The sequence below is a fragment of the Staurois parvus genome, unplaced genomic scaffold (genome assembly GCF_062004578.1).
Source record: "Staurois parvus isolate SC_StPar_1 unplaced genomic scaffold, SC_StPar_1.0 ptg000397l, whole genome shotgun sequence".
Taxonomy (NCBI): Eukaryota; Metazoa; Chordata; class Amphibia; order Anura; family Ranidae; genus Staurois; species Staurois parvus.
The window spans coordinates 3,835,001-3,852,047 of NW_028318193.1; the positions used below are offsets into that span (position 1 = coordinate 3,835,001).

The 17,047-nt window shown below is 39.9% G+C and overlaps 1 protein-coding gene across 3 annotated transcripts in view; it reads left to right on the plus strand.

The window, feature by feature from the left end:
* Positions 1 to 16,868, plus strand: part of NCOA7 (nuclear receptor coactivator 7) — a 246,793-nt gene extending 229,925 nt beyond the window's left edge. For all 3 annotated transcript variants that reach the window (XM_089686445.1, XM_089686446.1, XM_089686447.1), the window contains 4 exons: positions 625 to 777; positions 8,781 to 8,876; positions 12,796 to 12,869; positions 15,468 to 16,868. In XM_089686445.1, the coding sequence (XP_089542571.1) occupies positions 625 to 777; positions 8,781 to 8,876; positions 12,796 to 12,869; positions 15,468 to 15,603 (459 nt within the window). In that variant the 3' untranslated portion in view covers positions 15,604 to 16,868. The remainder of the gene's footprint in view (positions 1 to 624; positions 778 to 8,780; positions 8,877 to 12,795; positions 12,870 to 15,467) is intronic.
* The last annotated feature ends 179 nt before the right edge of the window (positions 16,869 to 17,047 follow it).

Consider the following 17,047-nt stretch of genomic DNA (forward strand, 5'->3'; position numbering starts at 1 on the left):
TGGATTTTGTCTTTCAGTCATGGAGATTCAGCATTTCATAGGAGCATTGCCTTGGGTGGTCTACATGCAAATTTATTCTGCCTAGGAATGCCCAATACACCAGACTTGCATCCACCCATCAAGTCATTTTAATTCTCCTTAAGAGCCGATCCACTGTTTGCATCAGGGCTGAGCCATGATCTGCCTGTCTTGCATAGAGAATGCAGAGACCCAGTGGTGGTGTCATTGGGACGAAAATAGGAAGTTTAATGAAAGCTGAAAAGCTTTAATAGCATGTTAATGAGGTAGGGGGGTAGGAAGGAACTAAGGAAGGCAAAATATAAGGGTAGAGGGAACTGCCTACTTGTTTATAGGGCAGACTATTGTCACATAGTGAAGCTCATTTTTATAAATTGGATTAAAACAAAAAGCAGCATGGCATGTTATGAAAGTTAAAGCAAATGTCTTGCTGGAAACAGCACAGTTTTTTGTTTTTTTTTGTTTGTTTTTTCTGCTTGCCTTTTTTGATGGACAAAACAAGATAAACCTTTTTAATGTTTCTAAAAAAAAAAAAAAGTTTTTTTGGGAAACTCTGCTAACTAATGATAACTTATGTTCTGACTTTCTCTGCTTATCTTTGTGCAGCTGGCCCGACGTCTTCCTGCCCGGGTTCAAGGATATCCTTGGCATCTGGTGTACAGAATGCAAGAGCATGGAGCCAGCCTGAAGACATTGTACAGGAACCTTAGTTCTCTGGACAGCCCAGTGCTCTTGGTTGTGAAAGATATGGATAACCAGGTGAGAAATGAAGTCTTTACCAGGGCTGTGATGATTGTATGCATTGGCTGTCATGAAACACTGAAGTACTCTAAGAACTGGAGTTTTTTTTCTTTGCAGATACCAGTTGAAACTTTCAAAACAGATGCAAATTTAAGGCCTCATGCACACGTTTTTCTAACTCTCCTAGAAGCCTTCCCTTCCAGGCAGCAGTGTTTTGGCAGAAAAAACACCTGGCCCTGTAAAAGTGTTTTATCGCTTTTTGGCGCATCGAGTGCTGGGGCGTTCATTTCACTGGCCAGAATAATAATTTATTCTAGCCATGGAAATGGATTAACACTCAAGCGCTAAATGCGTCTAGCAGAAAAAAATGCCAGACACCTGTAAACGTGCATTAATGCTAAACACCACTGCTCCTGGCCCACTTCCAGTGCCTCCAAATGTTCCCATCTCTAAAATCCTCTATGAATGCACTGTATGTGTCCATGCACACACAGACCTTTAAAGTATTCAGACCTCCTTCACTTTTTCAGTTTTGTTGCAGGCTGATATTAGTTTACATTCCTTTTTTTTTTTCTCATTAATCTACAATAGGTACCCCATAATGACAAAGTGAAAACAGATTTTTAGAAATGTCTGTTAATTCATTACATACAAAACAGAAATATCACATTGGCATAAGTATGTAGGCCCTTTGCGACAACACTTGAAATTTTAGCTCAGGTGCCTCCCATTTCTCTTGATCTTTGCTGAGATGTTTCTACACCTTGATTGGAGACAGGATTATTGCAAGGCACCGATCTGGGGAAGGCTACAGAAACATACACTATATTGCCAAAAGTATTGGGTTGCCTGCCTTTACACGCACATGAACTTTAATGGCATCCCACTCTTAGTCCATAGGGATCAATATTGAAGTGGCCCACACTTTGCCGCTATAAAAGCTTCAATTCTTCTGGGAAGGTTGTCCACAAGGTTTAGGAGTGTGTCTATGGGAATGTTTGACCATTCTTCCAGAAGTGCATTTGTGAGGTCAGGCACTGATGTTGGATGAGAAGGCCTGGCTCGCAGTCTCCGCTCTAATTCATCCCAAAGGTGTTCTGTCAGGTTGAGGTCGGGACTGTGCAGGCCAGTCACGTTTCTCCATCCCAAACTCACTCATCCATGTCTTTATGGATCTTGCTTTGTGCACTGGTGTGCAGTCATGTTAGAACAAAAAGGGGCCATCCCCAAACTGTTCCCACAAAGTTGGGAGCATGAAAATGTCCAAAATGTCTTGGTATGCTGACGCCTTAAGAGTTCCTTTCACTGGAACTAAGGGGCCAAGCCCAACCCCTGAAAAACAACCCCACACCATAATCTCCCGTCCACCAAACTTTACACGTTGCACAATGCAGTCAGGCAAGTACCGTTCTCCTGGCAACCGACAAACCCAAGTGGTGTGAAGTGGTGCTTTACACCACTGCATCCAACAGTGATGTAAGGCTTGGATACAGCTGCTCAACCATGGAAACCCATTCCATAAAGCTCTCTGTACACGGTTGTTCTAATTTGAAGGCCACATGAAGTTTGGAGATCTTTTAGCTATTGACTCTGCAAACAGTTGACGACGTCTGCGCACTGTAGGCTTCAGCATGCGCTGACCCCACTCTGTCATTTTACATGGTCTACTACTTTGTGGCGGAGTTGCTTTTCCAAGTTGCTTCCACTTTGTAATAATACCACTAACAGTTGACCGTGGAATGTTTAGTAGCAAGTAAATTGCTACTTATTGCACAGGTGGCAACCTATCACAGTACCACGGTTCAATTCACTAAGCTCCTGAGAGTGACCCATTCTTTCACAAATGTTTGTAGAAGCAGTCTGCATGCCTAGGTGCTTGTTTTTATACACCTTTGCCCATGGAGGTGATTGGAACACCTGAATCCAATTATTTGGAGGCGTGTCCCAATACTTTTGGCAATATAGTGTATCTGCTGCACTAAAGTTTTCCAAGAGCACAGTGGCCTCCATAATTCTCATATGGAAGAAGTTTGACACAACTAGGACTCTTCCAAAAGCTGATCGCCTGGCCAAACTGAGCATTTGGGGGTGAATGGCCTTGGTAAGAGAGGTGAGCAAGAACCTGATGGTCACTCTGACCAAGCTCCAGAGATCCTGTGTGAAGATGGGACAAAGTTCCAGAAGGAAAACCATCACTGCAGCCCTACACTTATCTGGGCTTTATGGCAGACTGACTAGACAGAAGTCTCTCCTTAGTGCAAAACACATGAGTCTGCTGAGCAATCTTTTAGGTGCTTTTTTGCACCCTCAGACAGCCCCAAATAATACAGTCTTGGGGAATACAGTGATTAGATAAGTTAGAAAATGTTTAATCTAAAAACTAATATAATTCAGTAAAATATTAATGCTATTCAGAAACATTGCCCACTATGCAACAAGAGGAGACCTGCATGATGTACCTTTTTTTAAAGTGTTACTAAACCCACAACAGTAAAATCAGTCTGTATATGCAGTAGGGTATGCTTGTTATACTCACAGTGGAAGTTAAGGGGTTAATACTCTGCATTGTGTAAAGATGTTTGATCCTGTCTTCTCTGATCCTCTCTTTCCATGCTGCTCAGTTCATCTCCTGATAGAATACAGCCTCAAGGACCCTCTGCACATGCTCAGTTTGGTGTGTATTGCTGTAGTTTCTTTTTCTAGGGAGTGTGCATGTGACCAGCACAGGGCCAATCAGTGCTGTCCAGACAGAGGATCAGGGGTTATGCAATCTCACAGGGCAGTGAGAGGAGAATGAAAACCCCTCCTACAAGCTTTAACCAGTGCTCAGCTGGACACTGATAGAAGTGATAGCAGTTTATATTTACTAAAATAATTGCATTTCCATGGTCTGTGTATTGTGGGAGACCAGATATAATGGACGCAGGCTCCTGGGTTTATTAACACTTTAATTCAATTATTATACAATACTAAGTCCTTGGCGCCGAGAGTACGCTAATATGCGGCCTTTTGGTGGCTAGGCCTTGATGCCAAGAAGTCACATGTTTTGCGTATCAAAATGTAAACAAACTGTGCCGAGAGCATGTGCGTTGTGCTTGCTCCCGGCAGAGTTACTGGTGCCTAACGGAAAGCTCGCGATTACTACTTGCGATCGGAAATTTTTCAAGTGACTGCTGTGACCGCCAATCATGGTGGTCACATGAACATAAACCCCACCCTGCCTCCTGGCATCAGAAACCCCTTAAAGGGCCGGGAGGCATCGGCGTAAAGGGATTAAATGATCGTGAACATGCTCAGTTAGGCTGCAAGTTGACTGAGGAAAACTTTGGATTAGCTATTCTAAAAACACATTAACAGGAGCTTTGTGGGTTTTGCTTGATGTGTTCATATCTTACTATGATAAAAATCCTCATTGCTGCATCCTCCCGTATGTCGTTTGTTTCTGTATTTATAAAGTAAGTTTGACAGGAGGCATATGCAAACATCACAATCCTGTGCAATTTATAATGAGCATATGATGAAAAATATATAGAAAAGTTACTTTCAGCTAAAACCACATTTCAATTGATCAGCAGGTCCAGAAATACAAGCAGTTGAACCCACTTAGTTTGGCCGTAACTCTTCTCACTTCTTTTGGTCATTAGGGCTCATCTTTAACATTGAAGGCCAATAAAGAGGCTCGGGAGTTGGGAAGGCAAGGCAAAAGTCATTCCTAATCGTTCATTAAGTGACAGAGGGTCAGAGGTATTCTAAGAGAACATAGGGCCAAATTATACTGCTACCTACAAGAGAATCGAACACTGGCAAACAAAAAAGCTGCTAGTCGGCCAGTTAAAGCCTCTCCCCCTTCCAGTATGCTCCAGTTTCTTGCTAGGGACTTAGCAGAATGGATGACTTTTTATTTATACTTTTTATTTTTTTCTATGGCAGAAAAAGGCAAACCTAGTTTACTTAAAGATTATGTGAACCAAACCTTTCATATTCCTGATATGTGCCTGCTGTACCATGTACATGTATAAAAGTATCATGTCTTTTTTTTGTGTTGCTTCCTTTGTGTGAAATCCCTGGTCTTCCTGCCAGTCCCTCTGCTTTCCTATTAAAAACACTTGGCATGAGAGCACAGTGTGGTCATTTCTCTAGCTATGCTGGGAACTCAGCCTGCTCTCCTCCAATGATGAGACTTCTGCTGCTGACACGCCCCCCTGCCTAGCCTTCACCAGTGTTCTGCTGTTTCTCACCCCCCCCCCCCCCCCCCCGCTCTCTGAGCTCTTTATGCAGATGAGAATGTGATCCCTTATAAAAAAGGTGGAAAAAGATATTTGTAAGGTTTTTTTATATATATAGATAGATAGATATACAAATGTTTTTTCCTTTCATTTCTATTGTAAACTGAATGGGTTGTTCCACAAGGTGAGGGTTCGCATATACTTACCACATGTTTTTGTTGTCCTTTAGCTATGTTTTAAATCAGGATTCTTTGTTAGCTACAGGTTCAAGCAATCTTATTTTGCAGTTTCCTTTTTACAAAGTTACATAGATTGAGGCTAAAAAAAAAAAAGACACTGGTCTATGCATTTCAACCTATGTAGTTTTTATCCTCGAACAATTCTCATAGCCCTGTAAATTGTGCTTCCTGAGGAAGACAGAATTCCTTCTGACCTTGTGTCCCATAATAAGATCCAAGAAAAGTATTTTTCAAAAACTTGTTTTTTTTACAGAAAAAGTCTAGGTTTACATGTAGGTTTAGCTGTCTCTTGACCAACTGATTGTTTTGACATGCGGTTCCAGTGACAGTAATGTTTACTAAAGAATCTCTTAATTATTAAAATTGCTTGGGTGTGTGCCACATGAACCTCAGAAAAAACGACTATAATAAATATATATTTATATATGCACAGTTTATGGTGTTTGTGTTGTCTGGAATGCAGAAAACATGAATATTTCACGGTTTACATCTGTTATTACATGCCCTTGTGTGAATTGAAAAGTGGAAAAACAGGTTGTTGCTTACAGTAAGCAATTCAATTCATTTTGCACTGATAGACTTGTCAAATGTTTTTCTCTTTTGACCACTTTTGGTGTGTGCATACTGATGCTGCTTCCCTTCAGGACAGATAACAGCAGCTTACCCTTTATAGAAATTAAACCTCAAGTTTAGACATGGCTGTGTTCACATGGTTACCCCAATGTAAGTATACATGTGCCACAGCTGTGGGATCCCATGGAAGCTGGAAGTTACTGTAATAGGCTCCAGTGCTACAGTGATTGGCACTAGTTTCTTGGTCTTTGGCCAAGTGGCTGCCCTGCTGCTTACTAAACATAGGTCACATGCTTGGCAAAGTTACCATTCAGAAACCAATTTGTATTTTCTCTATGACTATAAAGCAAGGTGGAGAGGCTGGGCGGGAACATCACAATCTTCACCTTGTCCAAAGAATGCTTTGCTTTCAATGAAAAAATGCAAAGTGTTCTTTTGAATGGCACCCATCTTAAGCAAATGACCTAATGTGTTCAGTAAGACGCACAGTACACCGAAGTCAATGGCAATCACTGTAGCAGAGGTGCTTATGACAGAGATTTCTAGCTTCCACAGGTATGGCACGTACTTACTTATATTAGTCCAAGCTGGACCAATGTAACTATGAAAAATAGACATACCTGAGCATCCACTTTAAAGTATCACTAAAGGCTCCTATATGATGGTCTATGCAAGTACCAAATTCAGTTTCTGTGTGATGTACAATCCTCGTAAGCCCCTAAGTTAAATCCTTGTTCATTTGTGCCCTACACACTCCCCATCCCAGACACTGTAGACCTCTGTGGGAGGGTTTCATTGACCAATGTGGTGCTGTCCAGAAAGCAGTGGGTAGGGTTAGTGTGGCCTGGTGCTGACTGACTCGGCAGTTACAAAGCTGATAACCTCGCTCCCTGCAGCCTTTTTTTCATCCCAATATAGTGCAACCTACATCAGAGTGACAACTTTGCTCTGTATTCTGGATCAGTGCAGCATTGTTCCCACACCATCACAGGAAGGTATATTAGGTGGAATTCACTGGTGGGATCAACCGATATTTGTAAGAATAAGGGGGGCTAAGAGAAAACTATAAGCATAGTTTAAAATGAACTACTTCAGCGCATCATTAAAAAAAAATGGAAGCCATGATTCTATTTTAAAGCTGGTTAATGGAGGTGTCACAATGATCTAAGTTTTTACTTGGATCCAGGCTTAAATGCCCCATAGGGCTTGCACCAGGCTTACCTGTATATGAAATATCTGCCATTATATAATAATTTTGTATAGGCCAGACAACACAATAGAACATTACATAATTAAAATCCAGCCTAAATCAGTTTATCTGAAAGTGGAATTCCAGCTTAACCCTAACTATATTGGATATTTGAAAGTGGAATTCCAGCTTAACCCTAACTATATTGGATATTTGAAAGTGGAATTCCAGCTTAACCCTAACTATATTGGATACTGAACTAATACTGGAGTGGCCTTAAAATGGGTAAGAATGTACATCTTTTTTACATAGGTTAGTAAGCATAGGTGTTAGGAGGGGGGAGGAGACAGTTTTAAGAGTAGTAACGTTAAGCTGGAATTCCACTTTAATTACACACATAGTGCCAACATACTGTATTAATGAAAATCCTAAGCCTTCTTAGTGTCCATACAATTATTTAGGAAAACCCAAAAATTAAAGTCCATAAATCTTTTCTTCCAATTTAAAACACGCCGTATAAATCCAGTAAGTGCTGTGTACCTCAAAATAAAAGAAAACTCAATAGTGTATTATCCTCACAACATAAATTCATCAATAATCCCCAAAATTAGTTATATCAAAAATCCTTATTAATTTCATGCAAAAACTCATAAACCGTGAAAACGCGTGATTGTGAAACACTCTGTGTAATATTACTATGTATAATACTTGGTGAACACTCAGTGTACACTTCTAATGTGGCTGAATTGCATACCCTTACCCTAATAAGTAATAAGCCAGCCTTTTTAAATAAATCCAAGGGAGGATATGGATCTGCTGGAACCCGATGGGTACATTCTGTTCCCCCAATGCTCTTTCAAGTACTCTTGCCTCCTTTAGTACTCCCACAACCATTCATAGAGAGAGAAACAGATCCAAAATAGTGCAGTATGTTTGAGATAAATAACTCCACGCTTTAATAAAATATGCTTACATAAAACGCTAAAAAAATGGATGTACAAAGTAAAATTGTACATATCACCACAACTACTAACACATGTCAACGTTGCAAAATTGTGCTTGGGCATTGATTTGTTTTACCCTTAGGCGTGAAGGGGTTAAACAATCAAACTTAAACAAGAATATAGTACAAAAGAGTATTTTCAGTAATTGTTTAGACTGGTGAAAGATGCTGAAGTACCTGCATATGGAAAGGACCTAATGGGTGCATTTATACCTATGCAGTGTTTCATGCCTCTTAATGTAAAACACGTGACAAGTATGTGGAAAAATTTGTGTTAGTAGCCTTTTGAAGTGCATTTTGTATCAAAATGCTTGTTTCATAGAAATGTATGCTAGCGATTGCAAAAGACACATTTAACATGCAATAAAGGAGGCAGATAATTGCTTTATAAAAGTAAGAACTTAATTTTCTTTAAAAACATTGCTCATATAAATTAGGACCAATTCACACCAGATGCAGTCCAGTGTGTTTTTTTTTTTTTGTTTTGTTTTGTTTTTTTCTGCATCCAAAATGCACAGCACTGTACTTGAATTCAGCAAAATACACTGGAAGGCACCTAAATGCACTGGAATGCACATGCTCCCATTTAAAATAAAGAAAAACAGAAAATGCACCAGAATGCGTCAAAAACATCCCGGAACGCATAAAAAATGTGCCACAACTGCATCCGAACTGCATTTCTATGCTATAAACCGGCCCTTAATGAAAAAGTAAATTTTTAAAGCACTGCACCTAAACTGCAAAGGTGTCCTTTCTGTTGAACTGAAAGTTTTTTTTTTTTTTTTTTTCAGGTATTTGGAGCTTATGCAACACATCCATTCAGAGTCAACGATCATTACTATGGCACAGGCGAGACATTCCTCTTCACATTTAGTCCTGATTTCAAGGTAAATGTTTTACATAAACATTGTATCGTGTGTCTAATAACTGATTGCACTTTTGATTCTACAGTTCACAAAGTAGTCAGAAATGTAACTGGCTGCCAAAGAGCCTTAGTACAGAATAAAACTGCAGTGTATCTTAGGCCCCTTCACACGAAGGGTCTGATCAGTTCCACCTGTCAGTTTTTCAGACAGACCTGATTGGACCCTCTATTCATCCCTGTCAACCACTGGGTGTAAACGGACTTGTCTGTTTACACCCACCTACCTCTAATCCAATTAAAAAAAAACAAAATGCGCACTCCCAGCACTGAGACCGTGGTCTCCCTGAGAACCCAGGTCCTGTACCAACAATGGGGACCCAAAACTCTGGATTCCGGGTTACCTGAACGCTGTGATGGCCTCTGATCTCTCTCTCTCTTTTAATTTTTTTTTAAATTCGTATCAGTTAGTGTCAGGTCAGTGTGTTGTAGGTAGGATAAAAAAAGCAAAATGCACACTATTGTTTCTGGGCTGTACTACAGGTACAAACAACAAATAACATACACATATGTAGTATTCTTGGGATCATTGGGTACAGGAAAATTTATTTTCAGTTGTTCTTTGGTGGTGGGTTATGGTAGTAGCAAGAAATATACAGCTAAATTAAAAAAATATATATTTTTTTAATTTTTTTTTACTATTTTGGGCCACTGTACAGGACCTTTTGTGTGAGGTCCTGATCATGTGATCACTGATTGGCCAATCAGTGATCACATGAATAGTAGTAGGCAAGATGTCACTTCTGACGACATCGCTTACTACTTGTGAAATCTGTGAATGATCACAGAGATCACATGGTACAAGGCTATTCACAACAACCAATCACAGCTCTCACAGTATTTCTCAATGGCTGCAAGAATGCAGCCAGAGAGAAGGAGAAATTATTGCTTTTACAGCCTTTTATGGGTGCGAAAGCAATCAATGTAAAAAAAAAAAAAAAAAATCTTCATCACCCCCCGCAAGTAGTACAGGTTCACTATGGTGATACTGTACTGCTAGGGTGACAGTATGTTATAAAAAAAATAAATAAATAAAATGTAAAATTTTTGTTTATAAACGAATTTGGGTTGTTGTGTGTTATCTTTTTTTAGTAAAAAAAAAAAAAACATTTTGGCCAAGATTTATGAAGAAAGATTATTTATCTTAACACAAAATTTTTGGACTTTTTCATTTATATAGCAGAAAAAAAAAATCCCAGTGGTGAATAAATACCACCAAAATAAAGTTTTATCTGTCTCAAAAAAAAATGCTAAAAAATTCATATGGGTACAGTGTTGTACGACCGCGCAATTGTCATTCAAAGTGTGACAGCGCTGAAATTGGCCTGGACTGGAAGGGGGTGAAAGTGTCCGGACTTGAAGTGGTTGAGTGGGATTTTTTTTTTGTTTTTTCCCCCTATTCATACCTACTTAGGTGGATGTAGCATCAGTCCGATGCTGCATCTGCCCCCATCGGCTCTAAGTGTGAGAACTCAGCGATCACTGATAGTAATTGCTAATTAAAGATTTTTGTTTGTGTAAAATATTTGTGTAGCGTGCATGGTTGCCAGGATAATGAAGGGGAAGGTTGCCAGCACATGTTTTGTAATGGTGCATAGTCGTATGTCCAGCAGTGGATGGGGGATTGATGGCGATCGCTTGAGCAGAAGGTTGGGACACGTTTGTGGTGTATGAGTTCTAAGTGCCCCAGATGATGGCATCATTCCATCTCTTCTTGCCTGCTAATACAAAGAGCAACATTGGGAAAAGACCTGCTAGAAGTATGCACTGCAAGCATTGAATATGGGAGTGCAACACTTTGGATTTTAACAAAGGTCGTTAAAGGAAGCTTCACACATTCTAGTGCTTTTCTTTATTTAGCAACTTTGACTTCTTCAGGAAGAGTTAATTGTCTAGCAAAGCCCTCTCCTGGGAAGGGGGGAAGGTGAATAATGCAGAAAGGAAGATTTCAGGGTTTCAGGGATCCTGCTGCTTTTGCCTTCATGGATGCTGAATGTAAAGTCTACCCATTTGGTGACACCTAGTGGCCCTTTTTGAAAATTACTTTTTATAAAGCATAACTATTAAAGATTTTTGCATTTTTGTACAGCTGAATTGAAATTGTATTTCTTGCTCTCAGTTTCAGACTGTAGTTTTGGAAATGTTCTGAATCAGATCTGCTTGAAATAGAGAGATACTTACAACTGTTATTAGTATGTTGCAATGCCTCTTTATTATCAGGCTATTTTTGAATGAGACCAGACGGGCTTTCTTTTTGTAATGTTTCCCTTATTTTCAGTCATAAAACACATATAATTAAAATAGGACAGTACAAACACCCTAAATGACCTTTCTGTAAAGTAGACACACCAAGCTGATCTCATTTTTTGCTAATATTTTTTTTGGTATTGAAAAATCATGCTGGCATTGAGGGGGTTATTACATAGAGCTTGGTAATGGTGCACTAGAGTCATTAAATGTCCAGGTCATACACAGGAGGAAGAGGTGAAGGGACTGATGTACAGATCACATACTGGGGGAAAATGGAGATGAGGGGGTTAATGTACAGATGTGTAGGGCAAGGTAGGTTAAGTGGTTAATATACAGGTCACTGCAGAGACCAAATAGAAATTATATATAGAGGAAAAGAGGGGGTTTAAAGAGTTAAACAAATCCACAATTCTTGCTACTTAACAGGTACTAATGAATTGTTGATTTATTCCTTTGCCCCTTCCATTACCATAGAGGAAGAAGGAACTGACTTACCAACGCAAACACTACAATGTTTATACTGGTGATTGTCGTGACATGGTACAGAGTCTCTTAGATTGGCTCTGTACACAGTGTCTGTGAACCAAGGTGTCCATGGATGATTTCTCTAGTTCCTTTTTTTTGCTCTGGTTGTGTGTTTGAATGAATGGATGTCCATTCATCACTAGTCTATATAGAACCCTTCAGGGGAAAGGAGACTCCCTGAATCCTGATATCATGGCCAGCACTGGGGGATCAACTGAAGAAGCAGCAGCAGCAGCAACATGTCAGGTAAGTCTCCACCTTTTGATGAAAAATTTTGAAAAGGTAATTTTGAAAAAGATATCCTTAAGTATCACTTTATAAAGTGGAGTTTTAGTGAAACTAAAAAAATAAGTCAGCAGTTACAAAAACTATAGCTTCTGACTTTTAAAGAAAACAGACACTTACCTGTCCCTCGATCCTGTGGTGTCCTCCCTGCAGCCTGTTTCACTGGCCGTCCTGTGTTCCCGGCACTGGCATCTGCAGTGTGCGCACTGCACATGTGCGAGTAGCGCTGCGCCTTCTGAATGGTCCTGTAGTCTTCTGGGACCTGTCACGTGTCCCAGTAGACTACAGGGAGGGAGGACGGCTTCCTCTTCCGATTGCCTAGGCAATCGCAGCAGAAGTGGGAGGGAGTACCTGTCGATTTCGGGTACTCGCACCCCCACTCCCCACTTCCCAAGGGTGCCAATCCTTAACAGGGAGCAGTCCTCTAAAGCAGAACTTTCCCATTTGGGTGGAGTTCCGCTTTAAGCATATTGTCTTTTAGAGAATTGGCCACATGGCCTGGTGTGTTTATTCAAGTGTTCCTAGTGGGCGCCTCCAGTCCTTAACCTCAGATCTTCAACAAGTGGAAGACGAGGACTCTTTGCTGGAACATCTACCTTGAGGAGGTTGTTCACTTTGTTTGATTCATGTATGGCCTGACCTTACAATCTATTGTTTGGAGCCACCTTGTGCTGGTTCTGCTTTAGCGGAATGAATTCTGATTGTTGCTACAATTAACTAACGGCAATTAAAAATAATGTAATGTGTATTTCTGTACTATTAATTAGTGCTCATCTGACATCCAATTTGCCAGAATGATTTTATATGCATTTATTACATTTCAGGCATTCAAGTGGAGTGGAGAAAATTCCTATTTTATTAATGGAGACACCGCTTCTTTGGCACTGGGAGGCGGAGGGTTAGTATTCACATATTTTCTATTGCTTTTGTTTTTTACATCAAAACATCTATCAGCCTATAAGCGTAATGGTGTCATATCACCAGTTATTTTTTTAAGTATGGTCTATAATAAAGAATAGGAGAAAAGAGACCAGCACGGAGCCCACTTATACTCCAGAAGCAGATGATACAAGTCTGAGAAGGAGGGTTGCACACTCATTATATTCATAATCAGAACCCCACCCCCCATTCCGTCAGATGTAAAGAGTCCCCCCCCCCCCCCCCCCCCACCCACCATTGGAAGACTCCCCCACCTTTTCTTGCATAACAATGCCCTGTGCTGCTTCTGTGAAGAAGCTGGGGGGGGGCGGAGCTGGGAAGCAGAAAGTTCAGGGTCTGGAGGAGGACCAGAGGAGGGATGGAGTCAGCTGCTGGAGACTATTGAATGTTGAGACCTGGGGAAGTGGAGGCGAGGGGGTGCTGAAGCTGCACAGTGAGTCCCAGGATCTGTCAAAGGATTTCTGTCGTCCTCTTTGCTGCCAACTGCTGAGGCATGGGGGGCGTGGGGCCTCTCTGCAGCTGCACAGAGGAGTGCAGGATCAGATGGAAGTTCTGTCCTCGCTGCTGCCAACTGATGGGACAAGGTGGGGGCATGGACGAGGGGGGTGCACTGAGAGGTGCGAGGGCCACATAAAATAGCCTGGTGGGCCAGATTTGACCCGAAGGCCTTGTGTTTGACACACGTGCTCTAGAGGCAGTGAAGCAGTCAGCCACACACAGGCAGCCTGCTGGGGTGAGTGGTCACTATAACAGGTTGTGCTTTACTGCCATTTCCAGTCTTGCTTTTTTCTCTTGTTACAAGCATAACCGATACAGCAAAAAAACTGCAGATGTATGTTTTATATATGCAGCCACTGAAACACATTCATTTATATGCCCACCTCTCCGCTTTAGATTTAGGTTTATCAAAACAGCAAAAGACCTTCCAATGGGAACAAATGCTCCAGTTACTGCTTTGTAAGTGAAGAATTATTCCCACTTCCTGTTCATTGCTAAGAGAGGAAGTAAAGGGAAATTTCCCCAGCAGGAAAAAACAAAACAATAACCAGATTAGGTTTTTTTCTCTACTCATTCCAAAACAAACCAAATATTTTTGCCATTTTAACCCTTTTAGTGCCACCAATGTATGTCATACATCTGTGTTGGTGGGGGGTTATTTTACACACACTCCTGGATGCTGTGTAGTAGAGTATTTATTTATCTTTGGCTTCATTAGCGTCATCGAAGGGCACCCCTGATGTCTCAATAAAGAGCATCTGTCACAAAGAAAATATATCACCGATTTGATTTTTTTGGCCCCTATGTGAAATAAATAAGGTTTTATTAAAAAGTTAAAAAAAATAAAGTTACACCCAAGCACTTATCCCCCCTAAAAGAAAAGTAGTGCTCCAGCCCCACATACAGTACATATCAATGTGTGCCCATCAGGGGCACCTACGTGTATGAAAGCGTTGCTTGCATTAGACATGTTGCAGAATGCCACACACGCTGGATTGATTACAATAATTCTAAGCCCATTACTTACAGTTAACTCTAAAGTGATAACCTATAGGACCTCTTAAAGCAGGGGTGTCAAACTGGTGGCCCTTCAGCTGTTGCGAAACTACAACTCCCATCATGCCTCTGCCTTTGGGAATTCTGCTTGTAACTGTCAATCTTGCAATGCCTCATGGGACTTGTAGTTTGGCAACAGCTGGAGGGCTGCCAGTTTGAACCCGTGTCTTAAAGTGTCATCTATGGAAAATATAGGTCATCAAAGTTCAACATGTCAGGGATCTATTTACTCTGAACAACCTTGTCTTTTATTTTTTATCAAAAATGGGGTAATATTGTGCTTGTGTACTCTAAAACAAACTCTAGTGTTGTGATATTCTGGGGTGCAGTTCACTAGCACTAGCCGGCCCTGTCTTTGTAAAACAAACATTTTTTTTTAATTCTCAGAGAAAGTAAACCAATCAGCTTATCTTTAGCATTTGGCAAACAATAGTCCATCGACGCATCGAATTAGTACGGTTTTTACTAAAACTGGAGCACACAGAATCTGGTGCAACTGTGCCAATCAACCAATCAGCTTCCAACTTTATCTTGTTCAGTTAAGCTTTGACAAGAACCTGGAAACTGGTTACTAGGCTCAGCTGAACTAGATTCTGTGTGTCCCAGTTTTAGTAAATCCCCCAAGTTTTCAATAGGAAAGCAGAGGGACTGGCAGGAACACCAGTGATTTCACACAAAGGAAGCAATACAAAGAGAACAGGATACTTTTTCATACAAGTATATGGTACAGCAGGCACAAATCAGGAATATGAAATGTTGGGTTTACATAAACCCGAGGCAATTGAAAACCTGAAAGCACAGCTTTGATTGTCCTGCAGTCACGTCTTTTCGTGTCTGCACACAAGGTCTCCATATGGTGCTTAAAACCATGGAAGCTAGACCTTGTTGAATAAAGCTAAACAAAATTTTAACAATTTCTAACATGAAACTGAATGTATGCCTTTCCATTTAAGTATTAGTAATTTTTGCATCTGAAAACTGTATTTTATGTAATTCTTCACAGCGGTGGATTTGGCTTATGGCTCGATTCGGATTTATATCATGGACGGAGTAACTCCTGCAGCACATTTACCAATGACATCTTATCCAAGAAAGAAGACTTTATTGTACAGGACATAGAAGTGTGGACCTTTAAATAAAAGATACTGTGCTATAGGAAATGTTACATGTTAATGTTAGGTCAAAAGGAGATCCAGACAAGCAAGAAAATGGTCCATGAATTTTCATCCAAGACTTGCAATTGATTTTTTTCTTAGTGAGCTTAAAACAATATGACATTCATGTTTGCACTGAAGAATCCATGTTTTCCCAGGATGCAATAGTGTCCTGAACAAATCTCTTGACTACTCCAAGCAGTTTGTGTGCGTGGCTGCAGGATCTGAACACGTGGTTTATCGGCTTTGCTAAATGTTAATATTTTACGTCTAAGCCTTCATGTTTTGGTAGAGCGCACTTGACCAAATGACTTATTCACGCAATGTGATGAAAAGTGACAGCAGAAAACATCTTATTATGTACAAGTCTTAACACGTAAAACAAAGAACATTTTTCACATTTTAAGGGATCAATTCTACCATTTTACTTTCCATTTTATTTATTGAACGATTTTGCTGACCTACAATTTTAAACATGCCTTCATAGCACCTTTTTAATTCACTTACAATACATGCGCACAAATATGTACACCATGAACGAAAAATTCCCATGATATTAGCTTTATGACTTAAATAACGTGGCAAGGCCTTAAGTCTAAGGACAGGATCCAAAGAGCACATCAAGGTTCCCTTCAGCTGAACACCAGTGCTACGTTTATAAAGACTGTTGAAAATAAGGGAAGGTGTTGCCCATAGCTTCTAAGTTAGTTGGTGTCATTTCAACACTTTTTTTTTTTTTTTTTTTTTTTTTTCTTCTTCAGTGTTTATCAAATGGCCATGCTGTGACTCAGCCAGTTTAGCTGGCTATTTTGTTTCAGAGAAATAGATCAAGGCAGAATAAAGATTTTTTTTTTTTTTTTTGTAAATTTGTTATTAGCCAAGAGATTGTTGGCAACAAAGTGTCTTTGTGAAAAAGATGTGGCATTGAGAAGTTAAGTTGTTCCAGGCAAGAGTATTGTACTGAGGAACGCAGGCCGTTTCTAAAAGCTGCTTGATTTTATTTTTGTAATGTGTTTTTTTTTTTTTTTTTTCCTTTTTTCTTTTTTGTTTGGTTTGGTTTTCTGTTTATTTTTTTCTAAAAGCATTTTATTTTGCATTATTTCTTAAAGGGCAAAGTCTAGCAAACTGTAATTATGTCCGTTCGAGTAAGAATGGTATGTGGTGTAAAGTAAATCTGTTTAAACAGAGTAATGTGACCACAATAATCTGATTTGCTGGGAGATTTCTTGTAATAAAGTAAATATCTGGAATCACAGTTTGTAAATTTCTATGTTCAAAAAAATCAGTATAAATGTCTCTTTTTACGGAAGCTTTACACAAAGACTGCTTCAAAATAAATACGTTTTTTCAAAAAAATTATCACAAGGAATTCAAAAAAAATAATAAAAACCTCAAAAAAAGCAAAACTACACAGGAAACTTTTGATGGC